We start from the raw sequence: 26,648 nt of genomic DNA on the forward strand, positions 1-26,648 counted from the left end.
TTGAATCCTGTATAAAATAATAAGAGATTGTTAATCGATATCATTTTCCATCATGATGGTTTTGTTAAATCTCACCACTGTAGACAATTAAAAGTAAATGACATTAGTGTTTGCATTTTTCTTGGCCTACTTTAAAAAGTTGAACTTCATGTCCCGTGACTGTAATTAATATTAAATACCTTCAAAGAGCGAATACCTGTAGTGCCTTCACCGATTTGATTAGTTTTGTAAACTTACTTTTGTATGTTTTTTTCTATAGTTGTGTACCCATTGTTTTTTTATAATACATTCTTAGGCTACTTGTAAAGCTTTTTAATCTTAAGTAATCAATCGATATACATTAGTGAATGTTTTTGGGAATGGTATATAATAATGTATACAATATATATGATAATTAATTGAAGCTTTAAGAATATGCTTTCTTAACTTCAAAGCAAATTTTAAGTTTTTCTCGTTATTCTGTATATCAAGACACAGCATAATACAGCGTTCACCGTGTTTTTACTGGATGAAATAAAGCCGTTAACTTTCGACCGGTCCATAGGACTGGAGTTGCGACAGTCTGCATGTTTGTATTGGAACAGCAGCAATGTTAGAGAAATTGTGAAGTCCGAGGACAGTAACATCGCCAAAAATGAATGGACCGGAACGAAATTCAAACTTTATCTGTCAGTCATGTAGGTTACAGACTTACACACCAGAAATAAGATATTTCAGTATCCGAAAGCGTTTCGAAAAAACAAAACATGGAAAAGTGTTATTTTTAAGAAAATATCTTATTCCAAGGCCCGTTACATCGCCAAAAAAAAAATTGAATGGAACAAAACTAAAACTTTATCCGTTAGTCATGCAGGTAGGCTAACACCAAAAAATAGGTAAATATCTGAAAAAGTTTAGAAAACAAACTCCAGAAACGAACATCGGACAGACAGACAGACGGACAGTGCGACTGCTATATGCTTCCCTATCGGGGGCATAAGAAAGAAAATGTAATACGATCGATTAGACAGAATGAGATCAGTTGTGATACGCTAGTGAATCATTTCATTATGCAGGATATTAGTAAATACGGCCAATTTCTTGCGTTCGTGCGCGTTCAACTGATCAGTGCCATACATTTGCAAATGGACTGATAATTTCCAGTTAAATAACCATGATACATGTATGATCTCGAGGCGTTTTCCCCATCTTTGTGAATCAGCCTTGGCCCCCTTATTTTGTTACAAAAATGAGTCGCGAACTATTCAGATTGTGAAAATAATAGTCATGAACTGTTCAAAATTGTGAAAAGGAATCGCGAACGTTTGAAAATTGAGTTGCGAAATGTTTTAAATTGTGAAAATTTAAGTCACGAACATCTAAAAGTTGTAAAACAAACGCCCATTTCTTAGACGGAAAAAAGCCCTGGATCATGTTTGGCAAACGTTTATGCTTCAAATAAGGAATCACATTATTTAATCTAGACATAATGCGTTGATTTTGATATGTTTGTTCATGGATAAAAACCATGCTATACAGTATTGGTCATTCTATAAGCAAGACAGTTTGGGAAGTTATATATGTGTTTCTTTTAATGCAAACTATTCCTAGTTCTGTTCTGTTTTGTCTTCGCTTAAATCTTGGTGATTCTGTCTGTATCGAAATGTTGTAGCAATCTTCAGTGTAGTTAACTTTAAAAGTCAATGACTGAGAAATTTAAAAAAATCAAATCCTATATCATGTGTACAGCAATGAAATTATTTAATTAAACAACAGTCTGATGTTCTTTTGTACCTCTAAAATAGCTTCTTTGAGATCTTCGACAAACTTCTGTCGATCAGCATCGTTGCGAGCGTTAAATGCGATGAGGACATTGTTATCCAGGTTGTTCACTAAGCGTATGCCAAACCTATAATCTGAAATGGACATTTGCAAACTGCTTTTACCTGATAAACACAATGTATCAAGCTTTGAAATGCTAACATCAATGTTCATATGGTTTCTTTCATTAGGGGAATTATTTGTGAAATGAATCACTTTTATTTTATAAATGCTCATTTGAAAACCTATTCAAGGGCTCTTAAAAGTAAACAAAGCTAAAAATGTTACTGAATATGACTGTAACAATTCGCCATAGGGAAATTAAAATAATGTGTGTATCTTTTGATCATAGCATATCACCTGTCAATAATATATTAATTATGATAATAGTACTTAAGTCTATAAGTGCCTCAAACATATTCTATATGCAAGTTCTTAGAAATGGTTTGAATATATCATAAAAACCACTTATGACTAGCATAATAGTTTTCTTGTGCAGATCATTCTTTATTGCATTACAGCCTCGCCGTTATATTATTCTAAGTTTTGCCTGATATATTACAAACATATCAGACAGTAACCTGTTATTCTCTATATATTAAGTACCTCCGCTTATAACCCTATTAAAACGCACTTCTATGACTCTCTTTCATGATATGAACACTCTATAACAATTAACAGTGTGCATTACAGGAAATAAATTGCCAAGTAGCCGTTGGCAATATAAACTGTTGTTATCCTTGAAAGAGTAGAATGCTTACTAAAGAAGACAAATTGGTAATTTTTCAGACACAAGTACTTATACCAACTGGTACTTGCCACATTTCCAATTAAAGTAATAACAATGTAAAGGTATTCATGATTTAATTTTCGAATAATTCTCACTGACGCCATGATCAATAGGTTCAATAACATTTTTTTTTTAATTTCAACAAAGTGTAACAAAATTGTATGTATGCAACAGCTGAGACAGCCATACTTACGACGTATTTCAAAGAGGTACACTTGCATATCACACAGAGAGTATGACTGCTTGAAGGAATACGTGATCCCACTCTTCTGTTTGCTGAATATCTTGGTCACCTGACAACACAACAATAACACTTGGTTAATATTTCATTTTACTAGCCACATATGTAACGTCAAAATAAATTTGTTAGCTTAGTAGATAATATCATTTTGATACCAAATGTTAAAGGCATCACTTGATTTCGTATCGCAATTATGCTACAGAATGAGATTTATGTAATTAAAGGGTTGTAATGACAACAATTGTTTTATCAAATACGTGTACAGTCTACATAACTGTACCTCTTATATCAATACAAATACCTTTTGCACAAAAAATCACGACCCTTACCATCAACAAATCGTTGAAGAGGAAGACCTCTCTCTGATGTAGGCCGATCTTCTCTTTCTTGTTTGGGTCGTGGACCTGGTACAGTCTACAGTAGCACACCAGCCGCCGGTGGGGTAGGGCAAGGGCCTTTAAGAAGATTACAGGACATTTTATGATATGCACATAAGCAATTATATGCATGCAACTACTAAGCTCTTATAATTTCCTTACCATCATGAGGTTAATTGGTTTGCAATATATAATTTGCAAAATCATTGCAAATGCATAGACTTGAAACTGACATCTATTTTTTTTTTTAATTTAAATTAATAAAAACTGAATTTAAGCATTACTTTCAGGTACTTTCGTCTTCAAATATCATCTTCTTCAAGTATAATTGTAAGTTTTGACACATCGCAAATATGGTTGTGCGCAATAATGTAGAACTTACAAGAATGCAGTAATTCTATGTGAACAGTTTCAGTATGTGCTGTTGGGGCTAGAAGATCCATGATAACTTACGGGTTTTCTTTTCCCAACAATAGTCTGTTCCACTTTCATGACTTGGGTCACATGATCCGCTCCTGGGCGGAATTCCTGGGCCTTCACGCGCTCATAAATCCCCACCAACAAGTCTCTGTCAACATCATCATCATCAGGAATACCTGAGACAGAGAGAGCGAAACTGAACAATACTAAAATACAATTTGTTTGGTATTTGCTAATTATTGGTCTACATACATAACTTTAAAAATCAATGTACTAGTATACCTGAAGTTTTAAGAATATAGTATGTGTAGAGGTTAATGCTCTAGTGCAACTTAATTATAAGAGCTTTTAATTTATTTTTGTGTACAAAAATACAAAACTAAAAATGATTTATTTGTATTGAGGACACTCATTTCATGCTTAAAAAAATCTGTGCTAAAAGACGATTGTTAACATTCATGTTTGGTTGCATCATCTTGCAAACTAAAAGGTCTATTTTGAGCATTAAAGCAGTTATCAGAAACCAAGCTCTAAATCAAGTGAGATGAATTCAACTGTTACAAGCCCTGCATTGATCCAGAATCATCCATGGAAACACCTGGCCGTCCCAAGGTAGCAGACATAGATGATGGATGTTTTATGCACTCCATTTGCTTACGAATCTCACAATATTAAGTATAATTAGCAGGTGTGCACTATGTACTGTTTTGTTTAGGATTTGGGCTTTTAACGTGAAACGCACGTATACCAGCAGACAAAAAAAAAGAATATTATGTTCTCGCTAGCTGTGTTATGTGATGCATCTAACAGCTGGTGTTGTGTTTAGAATAAGGCTACCGGTAGGGAAAAAACGTAAGAACTATAAACCTTATTATATTAAATAAAAATAAATATATATTAATAAAAAGAAAAATGACATGTCACTTAACACCAATTATTTTGTTTGCCAAGTTTGAAGTATCTTGACAAGGAAGGTTGTGTTCACAACTTCCTTGATCAGAGGTCAAGAGACTAGCAATCACAACCATACAATGTTTTTCTTTCCCAGTGCAGTGACAGTGTAAGGTTAAATTAAGGCTGTTGATGAGTGGTATACACATGTTAATTTTATCAAAATTTCCTTATCATTAGTTTCATCTGATAATAATCTGATTTAATTTAGAATATTGGTAAGAGTTTGATAATACATATCCTAAATGTGACCAGCTTGATTCTTTCAACTCTAGATAGCCACTGATATTTTGTTCACAGACTAAAAAAAAGTATAAAATCAGATAAAAAAGAGGTAACTTACATGTACACTTGATAACAGTATATATCTTCTTATGAGTTCACATCTTAAAGGTTATATACACATAACCGGATTACTCAAAAAAAATTCCCCTTAGCTTCATTTAGAACACCTAAACACCTTTTATCTACCAAGAATAACTTTTCCCTAGGTGAGATTCTGACTAATCTGGATTTACAACTGATCAACACCGTAATAGATTTAAATTGAAACTCACGCGCTGTGGGTTTTTACGATTTCTGAACGCGCGCGGGAGGTACAAACATTGTCATTAACAAAGTAATGACCAGTAACGTCGATATCCGATTTGCTTCCCATTCAGTAGTGAATAATAAGTATTTAAACGACAGTAGTGTTTCTTTTAGGAAATGTCAAAATTCAAGTCTTTTGTTGTTTTACTATAACTATCATTAAAGCTCGTTAGTGATGTGCCTTCTTATCTTAAATGAGCCTTTTCACAGATTTTGGCATTTTTTAACTTATTCATTAAATGCTTTATATCGATAAATGTAAACATTGGATCGTAAAAGCGCCAGTAAAAAATCAAGAATAAAATTAAAAAAAGGAAAAGAACATAGCCCGGACGAGGTTTCGAACCAGTGACCCCTGGAGTCCTGCCAGAGTCCTGAAGTAAAAACGCTTTAGCCTACTGAGCTATTCCGCCGAGTACACATATTGGACGTATTTTATACCTTATATAAGCAATCTTCGTAGTTTCACAAAATTTAACGACAAAAACAGAACTCTCCAAATTATTCAATCGTTTCGCGTTGCAACGCTTTATAATTTCTAAGTTTTAAAATCGTCAAAAGATGCATATAATGGCTATATTAGACCATGGTAAATGTTCAGTATTACTGTTTCCTCACAAATATCATAACTAAAACGAAAATTTGCGAATCTGAAACAACTTTTTTCAATTTTGTCAATTTACCAAAGCGTGAAAAGATCCCTTTAAGGTCTAAGTCTTAAGAGAATATTTTTCATAACTTTTCAGATAAGGTTAAAGAAAAGCATCACAATAGAGCTATATAAATAGACATATAAATATCGCACTGATATGGAACGATATATTAGTTTTAGTACTACGAATGGACTGAGGATAGTAAGGTTTTTGTTGTTTGGTACTTGTCTGTATGATTTTAAATATATTTGAATAGCATAATATATATACGATGGAGTCAATGTCTTTGTAGTTTCGTTGACAAACTATCATTTAAATTGTATGCCCAAGCCTAGCACAGTATATGCAATGACATAGTTTCGTGACCGAAGCTGTTTACATGTACATGCAGCATTATATCGTGTATTCTTACAAATTAAACACGGTCGAGATTAGTTCATCTAAAGAAAAAAAAGATTAAATCATGGTATTTTTATCAACTATAACGAACGTTTGAGCAGAAAAAGTGGTGTTTAATATTCAGCGATAAGAGAAATTATTGATTCCCTCTCTTTTAAAATATGCTAGTCAGCTTTTGTTTGTACCTACCGCACGTGCTCAAATATCGAAAAACCCTGACTGGAGAGTTCCGAATAACAACTGTTGTAAAATCATTAACCAAAACATAAGTGAATCCTTTAATACCTCTGTTGTACAGACATTTCAACAAGACCTATGCCAATGAAATAACCCAGTGTTCCTGCTAAGACAATTCTGAGGTAACACATACTGCTACCTAGATTCAGCCTGTCAAACAGCCAGCCATATGGTTTCCATATGCGAGATTGATTTTTTCACTTTACATAGTTTTGTAACATTTGTTCTCCTCCCTACTACTTTATCGTGAATCATCTTCCAATAACAATAGAACAAGCCTCTGCAGAACATTGGGACCAACACTTTTCTATCACATTACCTCACTCACTGAAGGCGATGTTCTTATGATATCTAACATGGTGCACATAATTATATTTGTCAATACATGAACATGTTTTCTATAAATTTGCATCATTGTTGTCAGAGATAAAGCAGTTAAGCAAATGCAGGAAAAAAATGTATACCATTAACAATGTATGCTTTGACAATGCTTCCAGCATTCAAAGCATACATTGAGAATTTTTGAAAGCTATTGCTCGGATTAAGTAACGATAGCTTTTATTTTTTTGCAGACCCAGGATCATTTTTTAAACTGCTTCAATTAAAAAAATTTATGGCCCTAAATTCTAAAAATCTTACAAAAACTGATATAATTTATGAATTGCAATATTTTGGAGCATTTAATCAACAACAGTCAAACCATCATTCTGTTTTGTTTTTAATACCACATAAGTTTGTTCCATTTGAGACGGGCGATGCATGTGTGTAAAAAAGTCGTCCACGATTAACATGTGCAGGTATAAACTTTTTGATTTTAAAGAATTTTCATTGAAAAGAAGTATCTTCTTAAAAAGAATCACTCCGGGCAGAAATTGTCGTCCCTTATTGCATATTGCATAAGCTAATCCTGGATGACATAAGCACATGCAATTAGCCCGTTTTTACAAGAGCTCGTCTCAGATGCATTGTTTATCTTAAAAAGGACGACAGAGCATACCTCGACAGATCTTCACAAAGTCCTCCTGTTTCATTTTGCGCACTGCTTTAACGCTGGCGTTGTGTAGATCAGTGTTCAACATGATTATGGCAAACGCTAGGCATTGCACTTTGTCGGGATTGGTGAAGTTTTTTACTCGATCTGGGTTGCACTGGGTATATCGCTCCGCAAACGCCTGAGAACAGAACTTACAGTGTCTATTTTGAAATAATATATATCTCCCTTTTTTTAATTTAAAAACAAATATATAATAGAAAAAATTCAATTTTTTAACATGATTTCCTACTTAGAATTGAAATTTTCATGTTTTACACTAATACAAACAATCATGATTTTGTAGTACGTATTGCAATGATGGCTTTTTTAACACTCGCATTCATGCAAATATCTGCCCAATTTCAAACATGCATTTTGGAACATATTTATAATGCAGAGATTTAAATTCAATCACACTGTTTCAGTCCTTGTCAAAATGGAAGGAGGTTATATGATAAAATAGACCAGTATGTTTCTTGCAAAGTTGTCTGCTGAAGAATTAGAATTGGCCTAAAGATTTATTACTGGCTATAAATTCTATTTTCAAGAAGCAATGTTATGTAAGCAATGACATAGAGGCGTTGAAATCGTATTGCATTCCAGTTAAATATAGCATTCTAGTATTTTTAAAACCAAGCATGAAGCAAAATTTTTGAAAAATAAACAGATATATCATGAGTTTGCTCATTAAAACTGTAATAACCCAGAGAAAGGTTGGACTGCTGATGTTTCAAGGATGTAAGGAGGTATAAAACAAGACTAGGGGGGATATGAACATGTTTGACATACCGTCATCAGTCTGTCTATCATCGAAACTTGACCCTGCAACAACAATACACTCACTGTTATGGAACTGCAACTTTGAAAGCTTATCTACATTTAGCGTGTGTGTGCGCGCCCTTTTGTTCTCCAAGAATTCCATGTAAGAGACAACAGTGCATTATCATGTGTGAACATGGCACAGCAGCATACATAATGTATACAATTTAAATGAAAGGTCTCAAACTTATTTTTGTTACTACTGGACAGTTTGCTTAGACAGAATTATCCAAAAATATGTATGAAATTAACATAAATCACATGAAATTATGCAGTTTATCTTTCTGAACCTTGCAGTCAAACCTTAGCTGTATAATGTTAAAGCATTTGCAAAGCAACCACATAAATATTTTTTACAAAGCCCACACAACTTAAGTAAATGCAGAACTATTTTTTAGTTAACTTAACAAAACATTTACTTCATCCCAAATTCAAGTTTATATCCCTCTCTTGTCAACTTGTTACTGCAATGATAATTAACAAGGAAACATACTTCTTGCAGGATATCATTTCTGCTTTATGCAAACAAAGTATACTTTGCTAGTCTGGAGTTCTGAGAACTTGTATCAGTCAAGTTTGTCGTAAGACATCCAGATGGCACGAGAGGCATAGAGATGTGAGATGCTACTAAAATGACACAACCGATTAGCCTGAACACCATGTCTTCACGAAATACTTGTCATAACATGTTGCATCCAGGATATGCTACACTGTATCATATCATATCAAAATCAAGGATAAGTTGCAGCAGAGTTCAAACCACTTACAGGCATCCTGAAATAGGACTGGAACTTCCTGAGCGCCATGTCAACCTGCATACCAGACAGATCTATTTCCTCTGCAAAGCAACTGAAAATACACAACAAATAGGAATCATGTGAATCTGTCCAGGTTTGTTAACAATGTGAGACACATTTCCAGCAATAGCTTATGTTTGAGTATTTCAAACACATTTAGTAAGTTGGGTCACACATTCACACGTTACGATAATGATCACAAGCTCTTTGAATGAAGCAGGATCTTAACACTTTACCACTTAGAATCATACTTTTACGCATTTGAAGTCCTTTAGAAAATCAAATTAAATTTAAGTCCTTTCTTAATAAATTCAAGTTTGAAAGGATTAATTTCCAACCCGACACTACTGATGAGTAGCAAACAACATAAAACCTGAACAGACTGCGAGTTTCTCAATGGCTGCTCTGCTTGTATGCTGTTTTCAAATAGCAAATTTCCCTTAGTTTCCGAGTGGGAAAGGGTTAAGAGTAGAAGATAGATGATTCATACTGTCCCTGTTAAAAGCATTGATCAAACTGCTGGAAGCATTGGAAACTCTTATTTATTCCTGAATGTTTCGGTCCAAACATTTTGGTAGTCTGTTCGATTTGTGTCGAGATTAAGAACAGGAGAAATATTTAGAACTAATGTTTATTCAACAACAGAGAGTTTATTTTGCATATCTTTATTTATGATAAGTATATGTACACATTGTATGTAAGCTGTTCCCATATTAATTTGTTGCCACATAAATGAACATATGATAAAACGGACAATCACAAAATAAAATAGGTTAACACAAACAAATGCAATAAAACTGAATGATGTCATCTCACATCTAGTGCTGTTGAAGAAAAGGAAAAGAAAAGGGTTTGACTTTAGTAATTAGGTCACTTTTGAATTACATTAAATTCAATGTAATGTTGACAGTTTTTGGACTGATTTTCATGCAGTCAAATGGTTTTTCAGATCAATATTAACTTTTGGTCTTTTGGTCTATATTATGAATTGGTCTTCATTGATGGCAGAACATAGAACAGCCCACTGATGATAGCAACAATATTAAAAAAATATAATTGGATTTTGAACTGTTTCTATCCCACTTACATAACATGAAACTGATCAAACAACGCCTTCATTTCCCATTCATCCGTACCCTGTGATTATGATAATAACCGTTGCTTTCATCATTTAATTAACTATACAGAATCCCAACAGACAATGAAACCTAAAATAAATGAAGTTTAAATGGATAATATAGATATACCCGTTATTGATCATTAATTCCTTTATTTATCTGGGAAAACGATGCATGGATTTTCTCGCGCCAACAAGAGTAACTGTTGCCAACGAAATTGCCAAGAATGTAGCATACCTTTATCTTATGTGAACATATTATTGCACGTTAAGAAACAATATCATTGCAGTTTAATAAATATCATTTTTTAATTCACCAAAGAAACCATTTCCATTTATCTGCAAATGTTAACATCAATGAAGCATGACATAAAATCAACCCTGCTGGTACAATATTCTAATAACATCAGGCCAAAACAGTCAAGTACAGCTTCTCCTAAACATCAAAGAATCAAGTACAGCACCCTGGACTGGTTTAGTTCACTCCACAGAAAATAAATTAACCTATAATCCTTACTCAAACATTAACCATTCAACAAAGGTGCCTTGAAAAATCATTTTCATTAACACGGATTTTTTATGGTATAACAGTCTGATGAAAACAAGAAGCCATTAGATAACATTGTTTTGGCCATAAATAGAGCTGGCAGTTGCAGGCCGCCAGGGAGCAGTGCCTCATTTATGTTGGATTTCGTTTTCAGGCACTGGCTCCAGCCTCCCTGGGATAATGATTGTTGGGAAGTTCTGAACAGAAGAAATTAAAGGAAATGATTGTCTCCTGTCATCTGACATTATGTGATTAGTGTCAGAAGACAGCGTACTGGCAAAATTTCAAGCCTTTCTTGGATTTAAATGACAAATCACTGGCTCATTTTAATGGGTGTAGGATTATGCAAGATTATTTTTTGGAAGACAATTATATTTTTATGCTTTTTTAAGCTTCTTCTATTTCTTATAATGAAGTATAAAATAAGTGCATAGGTTATAAAGTATTTCTTATTTCTTGTTTTTCATGGATGGCTTATGGGGGACCAAAATGAGGCATTCAACATGGTATGTTGGTGGGCTGGGCAGTAAGCGTTTTACCACTCATTCAGCGTAATGAAACCTCATTTGAATGCCTCACCTTGGCTACAGCTAATGATGTTATTATGGCTTGGAGGTAGGGAGTACACACAACCTGTGATCAAACCTTAGGGATAGTCATTCTCTTGTTTTCACTCTCCTTTGATAACCTTAGCACTTTATAATCAAAAGTTTACGAAATAATTATAGTCCAGCAATTTCTGCTAGAAATAAGACAGTTCAAATTACTTGAACGGAGTTAGAATGAAGGGATTTTTCTTAGCCTGTTGAACAGCCTCTGTAGCCAAAACTGCGTTGGTTTGATATTGACCCAATTTTCAACTCGCCCAGGCTTTCATAGATCAAATAGGATGGCAAATTCAAACAAGACTATTGCCAAACAATATAAGTCCCCTACCGGTAAAACTCCACCATTTTCAGCAATATTTCTAATCTATTTGTTGTCATAGCAACCAGAAATCTTCACGTAGAAACAAAATGAAATGACGTGCACAATCTCCATCGTGCCATCTATCCATGTTTCAAGTTTCATGAACAAATATGAAGAAATTTCTAAGTTATCACAAGATCCACTATTTTCAGCAATATTTCAAGTCTATTTGTTGTCATAGCAACCAAAATTCTTGACGCAGGAACAAAATGAAATGACGTGCATAATATCCATATTGCTATCTATTCATGTTTCAAGTTTCATGAAAAAAATGAAGAAGTTTTTAAGTTATCGCATGATCCAGAACAGTGTGACAGACTGACAGACGGACTGACTGACAGAGTGCAAACCATTAGTCCCCTCCGGTTTCACCGGTAGGGGACAATAATAATTTCAAACACTTAATGTTGGGTCAGCATCCATACATCTGAAGACGTTGATTGTTTTATCTATTCCATTGCCTTGCCAGATCAAAGAGAAGGCATCACCATTTACTTAGGGTAAGGTGATTGAGCACAACCACCTTATGTCCCACTGTGAATATCCACTATAGTAATTAAAATAGAGCTTTCTTCTAGTTGCATTTTACACTTAGTACTAAGATGAACTGTACATTAATTTTCATATTATTTCATGTAACATTGCATTATTTCAAATGTGTGCATTGCATCCAGCTGATCAGTGATCAATTTAAGCAAACGAAACATTTTTTTTAACAATCTAAATTTGAACATGGTATTTTATTTTAGAATAACATACAATGTTAAACTAAGTCCATAAAGTAGCTACCTCCAAATTAAAGAACTTAAAAAAGTGCAAAAAGATTGCAGGTTAAATGATTTATTTGGCCATTTTCCTGTTACCTCTGATGATAGGAGTTAAACAGTTGTCATCTTATAGCATAAGTACTTGCCTTGATTTTCATTGATCCGGTAAGATCCTCAAAGCATAAACATGAAAAGTGTGAATTGATTAACTGACTGCCATTTTATGAATGAAATACTGAAAATACATTTAAGCATCACTATTGCAAAAAGGGGGTTAATGCATGTGCGCGAAGTGTCTTACCAGGTTAGCTTGTACAGACTGAACCAGGGACAACACTTTCCGCCTTAACTGGATTTTCGCTAAAACGAAAACTACCATACAAGTGGAAAGTGTCGTCCTAGATTTGCCAGTGCAGACCTAACAGGTTCATTTGGGACGACACTTTATCCACATGAATTAAGCCCCATTTTGCCAGAGCCTGGCTCATTTTTTTAATTCCAGCGAGCAAGTTCTTACCAGAGCACGTCCATGTTGAATTGGTTCTGCCAGTTTCCCAGGTACTCTCCTATCTTCTGCTTGCTCACGCCTTTCCTGGTGATCAGGAACCGCGCCACCATGTCGGGCGACTCGTTGATGAAACCATGCTCACACAGAAATGTCAGGCCCTTCTCAGGGTTTCTGAAATTCAACAATAACAGAAGCTTATTAACCATAACTCAAAAACTGCGATAGGAGATTTGGCAAATTGTGATAGATCCCATCTTTTATCTAAGGTGCTAACAACACTGTTGATGAATATACACCTTATTTACAAAATGTTGATGCACTTTTAGAACAAATTTCACATGAGCTGGAAAAACCAAGCTTAATGCATGTGCATAATATATTGTCCAAGATCAGATTGTGCAATCTACACAGGCTAATCAGGGACAACACTTTCTGCTTTGATAGATTGTTTCATTCAAATAAAGTCACTCTTCTCTACAAAAATCGAGACTAGGCTGAAAGTGTCAGACTGCTTAGCCTGTGTGGATTGCACAGGCTACTCTGGGACATTACTTTACGCACATGCATCAAGCTCGGTTTTTCAAGAGACCAGCTCACATTTAATTATGTTTGTTATAGATTTCATCATGTTATGCAGTAAACTTTTACTAGATGAAAATCAAAACAATGTTCTGCAGATGTTTTCCCTTTACATTTTATTACTGCAACCCTATCCAAACAAAAGGTAAACCACAGAATGCTTTGGTATGGAAGCTAATGCTGCCTTCTGATGGCACTGATCTTTATGTTCTGTTTATTTACTAAGTTGTTTAATGTAAACTACATTTTGTCCTGTAGAAACATCATTTTGTTCTGTACATTATTCATTATGCTATGTGCATTTGCAATATTGTTTTGTACTAAAATTTTGTTAGGTAAATACTTTATTTCGTTCTGTGCAATCGTCATTAAAATGTTAGCATTTACTAACACGTTCTGTACAATAGACATTTCATGTTGTACATACATCATTTCGTTCTGTGCATTTGCCATTATGTTATGTGCATTAACTAACTCGTTCTGTATTAACGACATTTCGTTTTGTGCATACATCATTTCGTTCTGTGCATTTGTCAATATGTTATGCGTTATGTGCATTTACTAACTCGTTCTGTATTAGCGACATTATGTTGTGTGTATACGTCATTTCGTTCTGTGCAATTGTCATTATGTTACGTGCATTTAGTAACTTGCGCTGTACTTACGACATTTGATTCTGTGCATTTGTCATTATGTTTAATGTGCATTTAGCAACGCGTGCTGTGCTAGCGATATTTCGTTCTGTGCATTTGTCATTATATTATGTGAATTTACTAATTCGTTCTGTACATACGACATTATGTTGTGTGCATACGTCATTTTGTTCTGTGCATTCGCCATTTTGTTATGTGCATTAAGTAACTTGTGCTTTACTAATGGCATTTGATTCTGTGCATTTGTCATTATGTTATGTGCATTTATTAATTCGTTCTGTACAAGCGACATTATGTTTTGTGCATACATCATTTCGTTCTGTGCATGCGTCATTATGTTATGTGCGTTTGCTAACCCATTCTGTACTAGAAACATTGTATTAGGTGCATACATCATTTTGTTCTGTTCATGCATCATTATGTTATGTGCTTTTACTTACTCGTTCTGTACTAAAAACATGTTTTTAGGTGCATCATTTCGTTCTGTGCATGCGTCATTATGTTACGTACATTTAGTAACTGTTCTGTACTAACAACATTATGTTGTGTGCATGCATCATTTTGTTCTGTGCATTTTTCATTATGTTATGTGCGTTTACTAATTCGTTCTGTACTAACGACATTATGTTTTGTGCATACATCATTTCGTTCTGTACATGCGTCATTATTGTATGTGCATTTAATTATCTGTTCTGTACTAACGACATTGCTTTCTGTACATTTGTCAGTATGTTATGTGCATTTACTTAATCGTTTTGTGTTAACGACCGTTTGTCGTGTGCGTACGTCGTTTTTTTTCTGTGTATTTGCCATTATGTTAATTGCATTTGTCAGGTTGTTCTGGACATACAACAGTTTGCTCTGTGCACATATCATATCCCTGTGTATACACTATTGCGTTAAGTGAATATGCCAATGTGTTCTTTGCATTTTCCATGCCGTTCTGTTATCGGAGTTGACACCTAACATGACGGAAAAAGGAGTTTTTTTCAAGTCGAGGTATTCCATTATAAACACGTATCAAGATGATTTAATGCTTTTTATTTCTTTTGCTTTCTTGCAAAGTATAAGAATAAGCTTTGCTTCTTTTATTTTTTATATTAAAAGTTCCGAAATATAACGAAGGCTAATGGTTCTCCAGGTAGAAACGTAGTGGAAGGGGTAAATATAGTTTTACATCTATAAACGGCCGAATTGTTTGCATATCAGTTCCTTTGTACTAGTTTCAAGGAATAATGCCGTGACTTCTAGATGAATGTCGGATGAATTGTTTTCTTCAGTTTTTCTCCAAAATGTGTCTGTATCTGAGTGTAGGAGGAGTGAAAAATATATATCTGACCATATATATATATATATATATATATATATATATATATATATATATATATATATATATATATATATATATATATATATATATATATATATCCAATTAAATATTTAAAGAAGCAAAATTTAGGGTAAGAACGTCCAAAATGCTACAATCAAACAACTCTGGCCTAAACTACCTTTCAGACGTGTACTACTCTGCCCAACGGTTCTAAATATTGTCAATGTTTACAGTGAAGCTTTTTTATTCGGGGTATAATTGTCCAAGCTAGACATAGATTTCTTGCAAATGAAATCGCGCGAATGGTTAATTATGCAGCGGTACAATAAAATACCATTGTTCTTTTTTTGCGCGAGAGGATTTTATCAAATTGAAATTAAAACTTACTACACTGTTTTAATGTCAACCAATCTCACAAAGTCCTGATTTAAGAATCATTAAAAATCTGATTCCCCATAAAGTAACATAAAATAATATAACGATAATACAGGGTTTAGTCTTATTAAGTATGGGTGTAGTATGTGCTTTACTGATCTAGTCTTACAAGTGATAAATGAGTACATTTTAAGAAAAAAACTTCAATTACACCTACATTCGAACACCGTTGTTTCGAAGTCGTCGGTACCGGCGAGAAAACTTGAATATAATTCGAAATATCGCTGACCTCGAGTGAACTGAGTTCCAAAGAACGATGTTCAAATGTATATCAGTTTTGAATATTTACGTAGCAAAGCCAATTGACACTCATTATTGCCAAACTTTCCATATACGCCGAATATCTGTTTAAAATATGTTTCTTGTTGTTTCAGAATCTGAATTGAATGCAAGAAACTGATTGCGGTATGAATGTATTCACAAGCAGCTGTCGTCTCAAAGAGGTGGAAAACATTCTTAATAGATACGGTCTTAGATAAAATATTTCATCATTTGAACAAGAGAAGATAATTCCAGATATTTTGTGGGGATTAACTATAGCAGCGATAGGATGCGACTTGAGTGCATGAAATATGGTCAAGGGTATAGTAATATTTCTAGGGATTTGGATGAGCCAAAATACGATATTACTAAAGTGAAACTCGTTACCTGAATAGAATAAGAACTTAAAATTACAGAAATTTCGAAACTTTTGTCTGTATCTGAGAGGGCAATTTACAGGCGGATGAACGAATTCAACATCACCTGTTATGATTTCACTGACATAGATGATTTAAACCTTGAGACAGAAGTCAGGCATGTGATAGCATAGTTCCCAAGAGTAGGCGAAACACAAATTCGACATATTCGTAAAAAAGCAATAAAGGTATATAAGTACTATGTTTCAATAATATGATATAATAATAAAATAAAAATAACAAAAAGTTGGTGATACATGCACGTAGCTATTGTATACAGGCCGGCAGGCACACACACACACACACACACACACGCACACGCACACGCACACGCACACGCACACGCACGCACGCACGCACGCACGCACGCACGCACGCACGCACGCACGCACGCACACACACACACACACACACACACACACACACACACACACACACACACTACATGAATCCCAAGCGAGGCTCGAAACAAGGTACCTATGTATGAAGTTTCATAAAAATATCTCGATTCTTTCTCATGTTATTGAGAAGAAACTATTTTTCTATTTTTAATAACAGTAACATTGACCCCCACCCAACCCATATCCAATCCCAAGTAAAGTCTTGGTATAAGATACTAGATAGTAAGTTTTATTAAAATATTTTTTCCATATTTTTTCCCAAGCCGTTTTTCGTTTTTTTAAACGGTGACCTTGAACCCACCCACCCTAAATGCAATCACAAGCAAGGTTTCGATAAATAGTACCTATGTTTTAAGTTTCATTAAAATATCTCGATGCTTTATCAAGTTATTTAGCAGAATATATTTTTCTATTTCTAGCAACGGTTACCTAGACCCCACCAGCCCATATGTAATCCCAAGCGAGGTCTCGATATAAGGTATCTGTGTATGCATTTTCAATAAAATATCTCACTCTATTCTGAAGATAGAGGGTGGAAACCAAAAGGTGGCTGCCACATCACAACATTCCCCAATCTAATAACCGAAATTTTTGTTTACACAATAAAACACAAATACCAACTATGTTACACACCAGTTTCTTTAGCTGTAAGAACATATGACGACTAGAACATTCAGTATATACATTTTAAAGGGTTAAATACACTAAACTCACAATCGTCCAATTGTCAAACAAGAGGGTCATGGGCGCTAAGGCGCTCACCTGAGACCCGAAGGAACTAAACTATTTTAAGAAGGTGGAGTTCAAAATAATGAAAGTACTTTATGAAACAAAAATATTGAATTTTCTAAGTTCATGGAGATTGGGTAAAAAAAGTGTCTTCTAGATTGTTAAAATGCTTTTTTATTTGATCTAGTGACCTAAATTTAAGCTCACATGACCCAGTTTCAAACTCGGCTGCAATATCATTGGGACAAATGTTCTGACAACGTTTCACAAAAATTGGCCAATAAATGTGGCCAACAGAGCGTTAACAAGGTTTCACTATGGCCATATAAGGAAAACAAACTGCCCCGCCCCCTGGCGGCCATGTTTTTTTTAACGAATCGGAACCATTTTCAAACTCAGCAAAGAATAAATTAGACAAGTGTTTCGACCAAAGTTCATTAAGATTGGACTATAAATGTGACTTCTAGAGTGTAAACAAGGTTTTCACTATAGCCATATAAGGAAAACTACCCCGCCACTTGGCGGTCATGTTTTTCAACGGACCGGAACCTGAATTATCTTAAACAAAAGCAATGCAGAACGGACAACATTGGTCATCCCAATTTAATGTGACATAAAAAGAAAATTATGAACACAAATCATTTATAGAAGAAAATGGACACAAAGAGGATGCTTTTGTTGATGTTTAGCAAGACCTAAATTTGAAACTGTATGTTGGCTGTTCTTACCTGCTGCTTCTCTGAGATACTTGTTAAATTGTTGATAAGCAGTTTTCTCTGCTGATTATGTGGTTAGACCCTTCAACACTGAAGTGTGGCTTCAATAGAGTTGACAGCATTCTGAATGTTAGTGCACTGTTTGTGGAGTGAACAGGTGCACAAACACAGGAAGACGGTAGCCAGGAATATTTCCACACATTTTATATCATGCTTCTTGTTCATAGTGACAATTTCTTTTGCTAATATTTGCCTTCCAACGTGCTTAAATTTTCCGCCATTTTTTTCGCACTGGTGTTATCTCTTGTATTGCCCAGTGTAATGTATCCGAACATGATAACGACGTTGGCACATAAGGAAATGCTTTTTGCACAAAACATAATGTCGTTAATACAGAACGATTTAGTAAATGCACAGAACATAATGAAAATGCACAGAACAAAATGATGTATGCACAAAACATAATGTCGTTTGTACAGAACGAATGAGTAAATGCACATAACAAAATAACAAATTCACAGAACGAAATGTCGTAAGTACAGAACAAGTTACTAAATGCACATAACATAATGACACATGCATAGAACGAAATGATGTAGGCTTCTAACAAAATGTTTTAGTATAGAACAAGTTAGTAAACGCACATAAAATAATGACGCATGCACAGAACGAAATGATGTATGCACAAAAGTTAAATGTCGTCAGTACAGAACGAGTAAATGAATGCATATAACATAATGGCAAATGCACAGAACGAAATGCCGTATACACACAGCATAATGTTGTTAGTAAAGAACGAATTAGAAATGCACATAACATAATGACAAATGAACAGAACGAATTGATGTATGCACACAACGAAATGTCGTTAATACAGAATGAGTAAGTAAATGCAAATAACATAATGGCAAATTTACTGAACGAAATGATGTATGCACAAAATGAATTGTCGTATGTACAGAACGAGTTAGTAAATGCACATTACATAATGACAAATGCACAGAACGGAATGAAGTATGCACCTAACAAAATGTCGTTAGTATAAAACGGGTTAGTAAATGAACACAACATAATGACAAATGCACCGAACGAAATGATGAATGAACCTAAAAAACTGTCGTTAGTACAAAACGATATTGCAAATGCACAGAACACAATGATGTTTCTACAGGACAAAATGAGGTTTACACAAAACAACTTAGTAAATGCACAGAACATAAAGACCAGTGCCATCAGAAGGCAGCATTGGCGTTTCATACTTTGGTATGCAAGTGGTTCACAACATGCCGCCTTGCTGGCTTGCAACAATGGGGATCAGATGCTGTAGAACCAGATATCAAACAGATGCAAGCTTACTTTGGATCACTTGCAACATTAACTCATTTGGACGTTGTTGTTCGGTTCAAAAATAACTCATTAGGATGTTGCTATTTGGTTCAATTTTACAATTTTAATCTTAATTGGTACAAATTAAATTTGCCAGCAAGTGTGCTAATATTTTTGAGGAAACATTTAATTTTTTGTTAAGGTATTATTTGATGAATTTCCTTACAAAAGTTCTAATTCAGTTAAACAACAAAATAAATTAAAATATAGTGCTTTGTATACACATTTATCATTTTTTGTCGTAACTTAAGTTATGGCCATCTATTTATATCTGTTCTCCAAAAGAATTATGCATACTCAACACCAAAAGTTGTAAAATTTGAACTGCATGGCAATGATGTTTATATAAATTATATTAATAAATAATAAATAATATGCTGAAAATTTCAACTAGAAGGTCTTGGAACAAAAGGGACCAAATGCAAAAATCAATTTGTTTACATTTACCGGCATGTTAAAAAAAAAACATTTAAACTTAAACGACTTTGCTCAACTGTATCTGTCTCAGCAGCATGTTAAATATGGTTTTCATTACAAATTTGCATTCATTTCTATATAATTAGGAAAACATGCACAAGTTATTATGTAAAACATTTCCGCATGGGTCCAACTATTTTGTAGCGTAAAAACTCTGGTCCACCTGGTCAATTACACCTGTATAATATTTGTCAATATAATGCTTTTGTCCTTTCGGAAAGAATGATTCATAAAGACTTTTTCAAACTTCTCTCTGTTATTGGTTAAGTAAAGGTAGAAAATACAAAGTGAAGCAGAACTATCCATTTGTGCTTGGAATATTTGTACTAAGATTTGTGTTATGATTTTTTGAAATGGGCAATTATGCCCAGGTTATTTCCAGGTTATTTCTTTGTTGGATTAAATTTGTAGTGGATGAACTGAAGTCTCAATATAGTCCCTTTTATGTATTGTTGTTTCTATAATTCCCAGTATAACTAATCAAACTGAGTTAATTCATATATTGTTATTAAAGAGGTTTATTGACATCTAAATATACTTACGTATTAAAGAGGTTTAATCCTATTCTATAGACACGCTTTCTTTGCTTGTCTGACTTTGGAACTGCCTGAGGGTGGTCCGGCGTAACGCTAAGTTCTTGCATACATTGCTGATAAGTTTTACTATCACTTCCAATACTGTTATTATCCGCACTCGCGTTTTCTGAACTAGGAGAGCTCGAGTAATGATTTTCACTCTCTGGTTCACTGGTTGCAGAAATGCTACTCATGCGCCTAGCATTCAATGGGCTAATAGATCCAGCGGACCCATTTAACTTTCCATTTTTACCTTTCCTTATAGTGAATATCTCAGGTGCATGACTAGAAACAGTTGACAGATCCTTGGGCACGTCCGTCTGACTGCTGGTAATCGACGAACTGTCGCTTGACTCCAACTGTCGGAAGTTCTCGTGTGATGAATTAATGCTCCTGTTGCTACGGAGATTGCCCGAAATTATGTTCGAGATCAAGGATGCCCCAGACTCTCTTCGGAACTCAAAATCTAAACTAGGTATATATGTAGCACTCACAAATGGGGTTACTTGCGGTGAATCACTAGCACTACTATCGTTCATCTCTTGACAAGAGTTTATGTTGTTATTCTTCTTCCCTGTTTTACGTCTCGCTTCCAAATGATGACCATTGTCTGTTAGGTCTACATCTTCAAAATGTCTGTCCCCTTGATCGAGACTCATTTTTGTAGAACACGTGGTTGATCAGAAGTTCCAGTCAAACGTTTTCTAAGGTCATTGGAATACAAGTCACCGTTACGTTTGTTTGTTAGAACTCCATTGGGAATGACAGTGGCACCTATTGTGAATTGAGCATCAGTGACAACCCTTTCTGACCATACCGTGTTGCTCCGACCTAACTTTGAATGTCTTAGCTCTGCGACAGAATTTCTCAGCCCTTGCAAGTTTTTGTTCATAGACTACTGCCTGTAGGCTGGTTAAATAATTTTGGCAGCTCGGCGAGATTTAATGGATCCACCATAGCGCCTCTCTAGCATCTCAACCTGCTTTTCTTATAGATCCTGTGACAACTAATACGAATTCGAATGGGCACGGGAACTCTTCTTCATTTCGTCGAAGTGATCTTTGGCGACGAACAATAATTTCCCCCGCTGATTGTTGGGTGGTTACCTTAACCGGTCCTCCTGAGTGGTCATTGGCTGTTCCCCCAATAGATCTATACCTTGCTACCTGGCGTAAAAGTTCTTCGTTAGCCCTTGCACTCGTCGCGCTGAAGGTAAAGAAATTTCCTCAATTATTTGTAGCCATATTTATATTGCAATTTAATTATTAATAATATCATTGTTACTTCCTGATTTGTACTTAACACGTTGGTATACATAAATGTATGTGTAACTAGAGTGTAACTATGTGAAAGCCTTTCTATTTCGACTGTATAAAACAAACAACTCACATATCTTACAATTAAATCTCTTATGTTTAAATTCGTCTTAAAAAACCAAGACTTTGTGTTTTCTCTAATGTCAATAGACGATTGTCCGGAAAGACAACGATGCCGGCGCCACAACTGCTCTTGAATGACTACTAGCATTATCACTGTCCAGAGTGTAATCACTTTCATCAAATTCATCAAAATACCACGGCTTTTTGGAACGTTTCCGCCTTGGTCTCATTTTAATTTAATTATCTGCAATTCATGCAATGATTCAAACTTATTCCAATCATATATTTACATCAATAAGAATATAATATACTAGTCAGAAAAGGAAAGGTTGTTGCACAAGCAATGAAGACAACACAATTTTCACATCCTTTTACTCCATTTAAAACTCTTAAAATTTTAATCATGTTTCAGTAAGCAAGACCACAGCCGACTGCCTCAAGATCTGGTGTGGAAGCCCTTTGAGTTGGTCCAGTGACACCGCACACTGTCTGGAAGAGTTCCGAGAGAAGACTACCCAGCCCTCATGAAGAAAAGCTACCACAATAATCATCCAAATTTCTGAATGCCAAAGTAAAAGCTCTGTTACATTCTATTCTCCATGGGGTTTGCAAAGAACAGAGTAACCTTTAATTTTACTAAGCTCTAAATCTGAGCATCCCGATGAAAACATTAACCATATGTTAGCATTAAAATCATAAACCCCATACCTGTACTACCACTGTAGTATTTGATGTTCCATGAAACATGAGTATTGCTTAACTAATATTGATACAGATAGGTATCAGTGATGTTTTTTTTATTCATATTTAACGAATTTTGTGTAACATTTTTTTACTATTAGCTTGTTGTTCAGTTGTCATTATTATACATTAAGATATGATACTCTTAATACAGAAAATGTGTGTTTTTTTCACACATATTACAGTATTTTTAACAATTGATATTTTAAAGCAATTGGTTAAAACAGTTCAACACTAAAACGTCTCGTTCACAAAGCACAAACTTACTTCAAGCCAAACAAAATTGTACCTTTAATTTAAAAACAAGTTGTTCAAATCAAAGCGCTGAAGGCATTGAAGTTGTTCCCTATTACATAATCTTAGGCGCAACTCAGTTTTCAAAATTATGATATCGCATGTTTGAAATTAACACAACCCATTCAAGTTTTTGAAGATCACAGGTCGAGATGTGAGTGCACAGTTAATCCTCATATAAATTATGTTATAGCGATAACTTGGACAAAATAACAAGATTATATCTCTTTTTTCGCAATTGGTTGCTGCACTGGCAACCATCTTTAGAATTTTGGTTACCTAGCTAAAGAATACTGTTGTGTTATGTGTATCTAATACTTTATTTATTAACAATTTTGCCGACATGACAGACTTTTAATGCATCATGTCTTGTTGTGAGCCGGAATTGAATCATTTCCTAGGCCTAATTGATCCACAGTCGCCAATATGTATTCTATGTTTAATTGGATTGAGTTGTTTCAAGCTTCAAAAAAGCTAGTTGCCCTGCCTTTTAGCTCAATTGTAACCAACTTTTGAAATTGCGTTTCCTGGGCTTAAATCTACTAGCCCCAGGCTAACAGGCAACCACTTAACCTGTAAGTTATTGATGATGTAAGATTTGACAGTGTATGGAACTCATTTAATTTGCAAGCCTGAAGACATTAAAGGGTCTTTTCACGTTTTGGTAAATTGACAAAATTAAACGATTTAATAATTTGGAGAGTTCTGTCGTTATCGTTATATTTTTCATACTACGAGGAGTGGTTCGAGCCCAGTTGAGGTTAATTTTTTTTGTTTCTATAATTTTTTTTAATGGAGGTTTTACTATCCAATGTTTACATTTATCAATATTAAGCATTTAATGACAAACTGTGAAAAGGTCCTTTTTAGATGTTTACTAAAAAAATGACACAAGGTAAACATTTAGCACTCATTGGTTGTTTATTTGATTTTAAAGTGATTTTCTTTATTTGCCTTGTCAGCGAGGTTACTTTGAAGTTACAATCACTTATATATATTTTTTTTCAAATCATTAAAAGAAAAGATAATTTAAGCTTCATTTTGGGAAAACAGGGCTTAATGCATATGCATTAATTGTCATCCCAGTACCAGAGACTCTCTTTAAACGAAACACACCATACCATCAGAAAGTATCGTCCTTGATGAGCTTGTGCGCGCTGCACAGGCTTATCAATGTGCACAGGACATCACTTATTCCCTGAACGCAGCAAATACGTACAGGATTCAATGACAAACTGGCCAATGTCGTCGCACAAGCTGTTAAACACTATTGATTGCATACGTACACTCACTGTTTGCAGTGTACCAGTGGTGAAGTTTAAACAGGCTAATTACACAGTGTTTACAGGCAGAGGCGGTGGGTATCGTTCTAAGCATAGTTAATAGCATATCGACTTGCAAAACTTGCTTTTAACCTTAGTTATTCGCAAGCGAACAACTAAAACACCACGTACGTATGCAATTACTGCAGTTCACAGAACATTGTTGTATTTCAGGTAATGGAACTACATATATCTAAGAGACATGAAGTATCATATGAAAATGATGACGACGACGACGACGATGGTGATGATGATGATGACGATGATGATGATGATGATGATGATGATGATGATGATGATGATGATGATGATGATGATGATGATACTGATGATGATACTGATGATGATGATGATGATGCTGTGCTGCTGCTGCTGATAATGATGATGGCGGTGGAGATGATGATGATGATGATGATGATGATGATTATGATGATGAAAATGATGATGATGATTATGATGAAGATGATTATGATGATGATGATGATTATGATGATGACGATGATGATGACGATGATAATGATGATGATGATGATGATGATGATGATGATGATAATGATGATGATGTTCAATATCACGACCACAATTGAAGATAGTTGGAGAAGTGGACCGCTAAACATTAGAACTAACGTGTATACATGTACAACGAACAAGCATAAAAGGCTTCAAATTAAACGAGTGTTCTGGTTAAAAATAAGTAGCTTTTCTTCACATGGACTGGGTTAGATAAAGACCGCACGAGCACATCGACAATCGAAATAGCACGAATTCTGTACCCCGCAAATTTATGTGTTGAACATTACCTTAAAAAAATAAGAACAGAGTCATATAAACGTTATTCTTACATTTTTTTACGTGTCATGAATTACCAAAAGGTTGAAGTCGTAACACCATTATACGTTTGCCTTACTTATACGTATCGAAGGCAATGATATGTGAAGTTTTCAGTGGTAAACCTAATTCATGATTTTGGGCCAAATATGCTTTGAAAATTTGGCATTTATACCTGCTCTAACTGCCACACTTAAACTGATCGCATTACCTAAAAGCTTTAAAATGACGACGAAAATGATCACCTGAGCACTTTTATAGACTTAAATTATCTTTTGTTGAAATAATCGCGCCTGTAACTTAAGAAGCCTCTCCAAACAAATATTCAGCAATGAATACAACCATGACCTACTTGAATACAATGGCTGTTTATACAAGTTAACATGTATATAATGTGATTCACATAGCTACTGAAAAACACACTATGACGCATAGGCGCTTACAAGTAACAGGATACAAGATCTCAATTACAACGTAAAGCCTGTTGTTCACGAATGTTCCTTATTCTTGATCATACAAATAGTTTTCCGAAAAGGCTTGATGTATAATACAATGCATATTGCAAAACATTTACAATGGCAACAAAATAACATGATCGGAAGAAATACGTATTAAAGTGAAATCATGGGCATTTTTCACTGTTGAATTGAGCTGAAAAGAATAAACAGGTCAAAAGAGTTAGTTAAAATATGGTTACTGACCAATATCTGCAACTCATCTTGCTTCAAGTTGTTTATAAAATATTTATATTATATTCCATATTTTACATAACTGTCCCAGTCCTCTGATCCCAGCGGAACAAAGGATCGGAGTTAGTGTTCGTGTGCCGTATGAATAGATATCGTTGCAGGAAAACGGATCATTTCTGTCGTCAATTGTCAAACGAAAGTACGGTTGATATTCAAATGCATTATTTTTCTCTACGCGGGATATTATTTGAGTATGTTGATGCTGCGTTAACAAATATAAGTGTATATAAAATGAAAACACAAAAAATAAACAACGATTGCGATAGACACCTATAAACATAGCATATACTGTAAGATGCGTCTAATGTCACATTAAATATCCTTGTATAATGACACATCAAACCACAATGGCATGCAACTG

General features: G+C 34.6%; 1 protein-coding gene across 1 annotated transcript in view; it reads right to left on the reverse strand.

Annotated features, from left to right (window-relative positions):
• Nucleotides 1-26,648, reverse strand: part of LOC127850871 (uncharacterized) — an 82,138-nt gene that overhangs the window by 49,069 nt on the left and 6,421 nt on the right. The window contains exons 2-10 of the mRNA XM_052384239.1: nt 20,942-22,180; nt 13,026-13,187; nt 9,079-9,160; nt 8,282-8,314; nt 7,457-7,631; nt 3,662-3,804; nt 3,161-3,286; nt 2,784-2,883; nt 1,774-1,895 (exon numbers count right to left, since the gene is read on the reverse strand). Of these exons, the coding sequence (XP_052240199.1) occupies nt 1,774-1,895; nt 2,784-2,883; nt 3,161-3,286; nt 3,662-3,804; nt 7,457-7,631; nt 8,282-8,314; nt 9,079-9,160; nt 13,026-13,187; nt 20,942-21,633 (1,635 nt within the window). The 5' untranslated portion in view covers nt 21,634-22,180. The remainder of the gene's footprint in view (nt 1-1,773; nt 1,896-2,783; nt 2,884-3,160; nt 3,287-3,661; nt 3,805-7,456; nt 7,632-8,281; nt 8,315-9,078; nt 9,161-13,025; nt 13,188-20,941; nt 22,181-26,648) is intronic.

This window comes from Dreissena polymorpha, chromosome 1, assembly GCF_020536995.1.
Source record: "Dreissena polymorpha isolate Duluth1 chromosome 1, UMN_Dpol_1.0, whole genome shotgun sequence".
Classification (NCBI taxonomy): Eukaryota; Metazoa; Mollusca; class Bivalvia; order Myida; family Dreissenidae; genus Dreissena; species Dreissena polymorpha.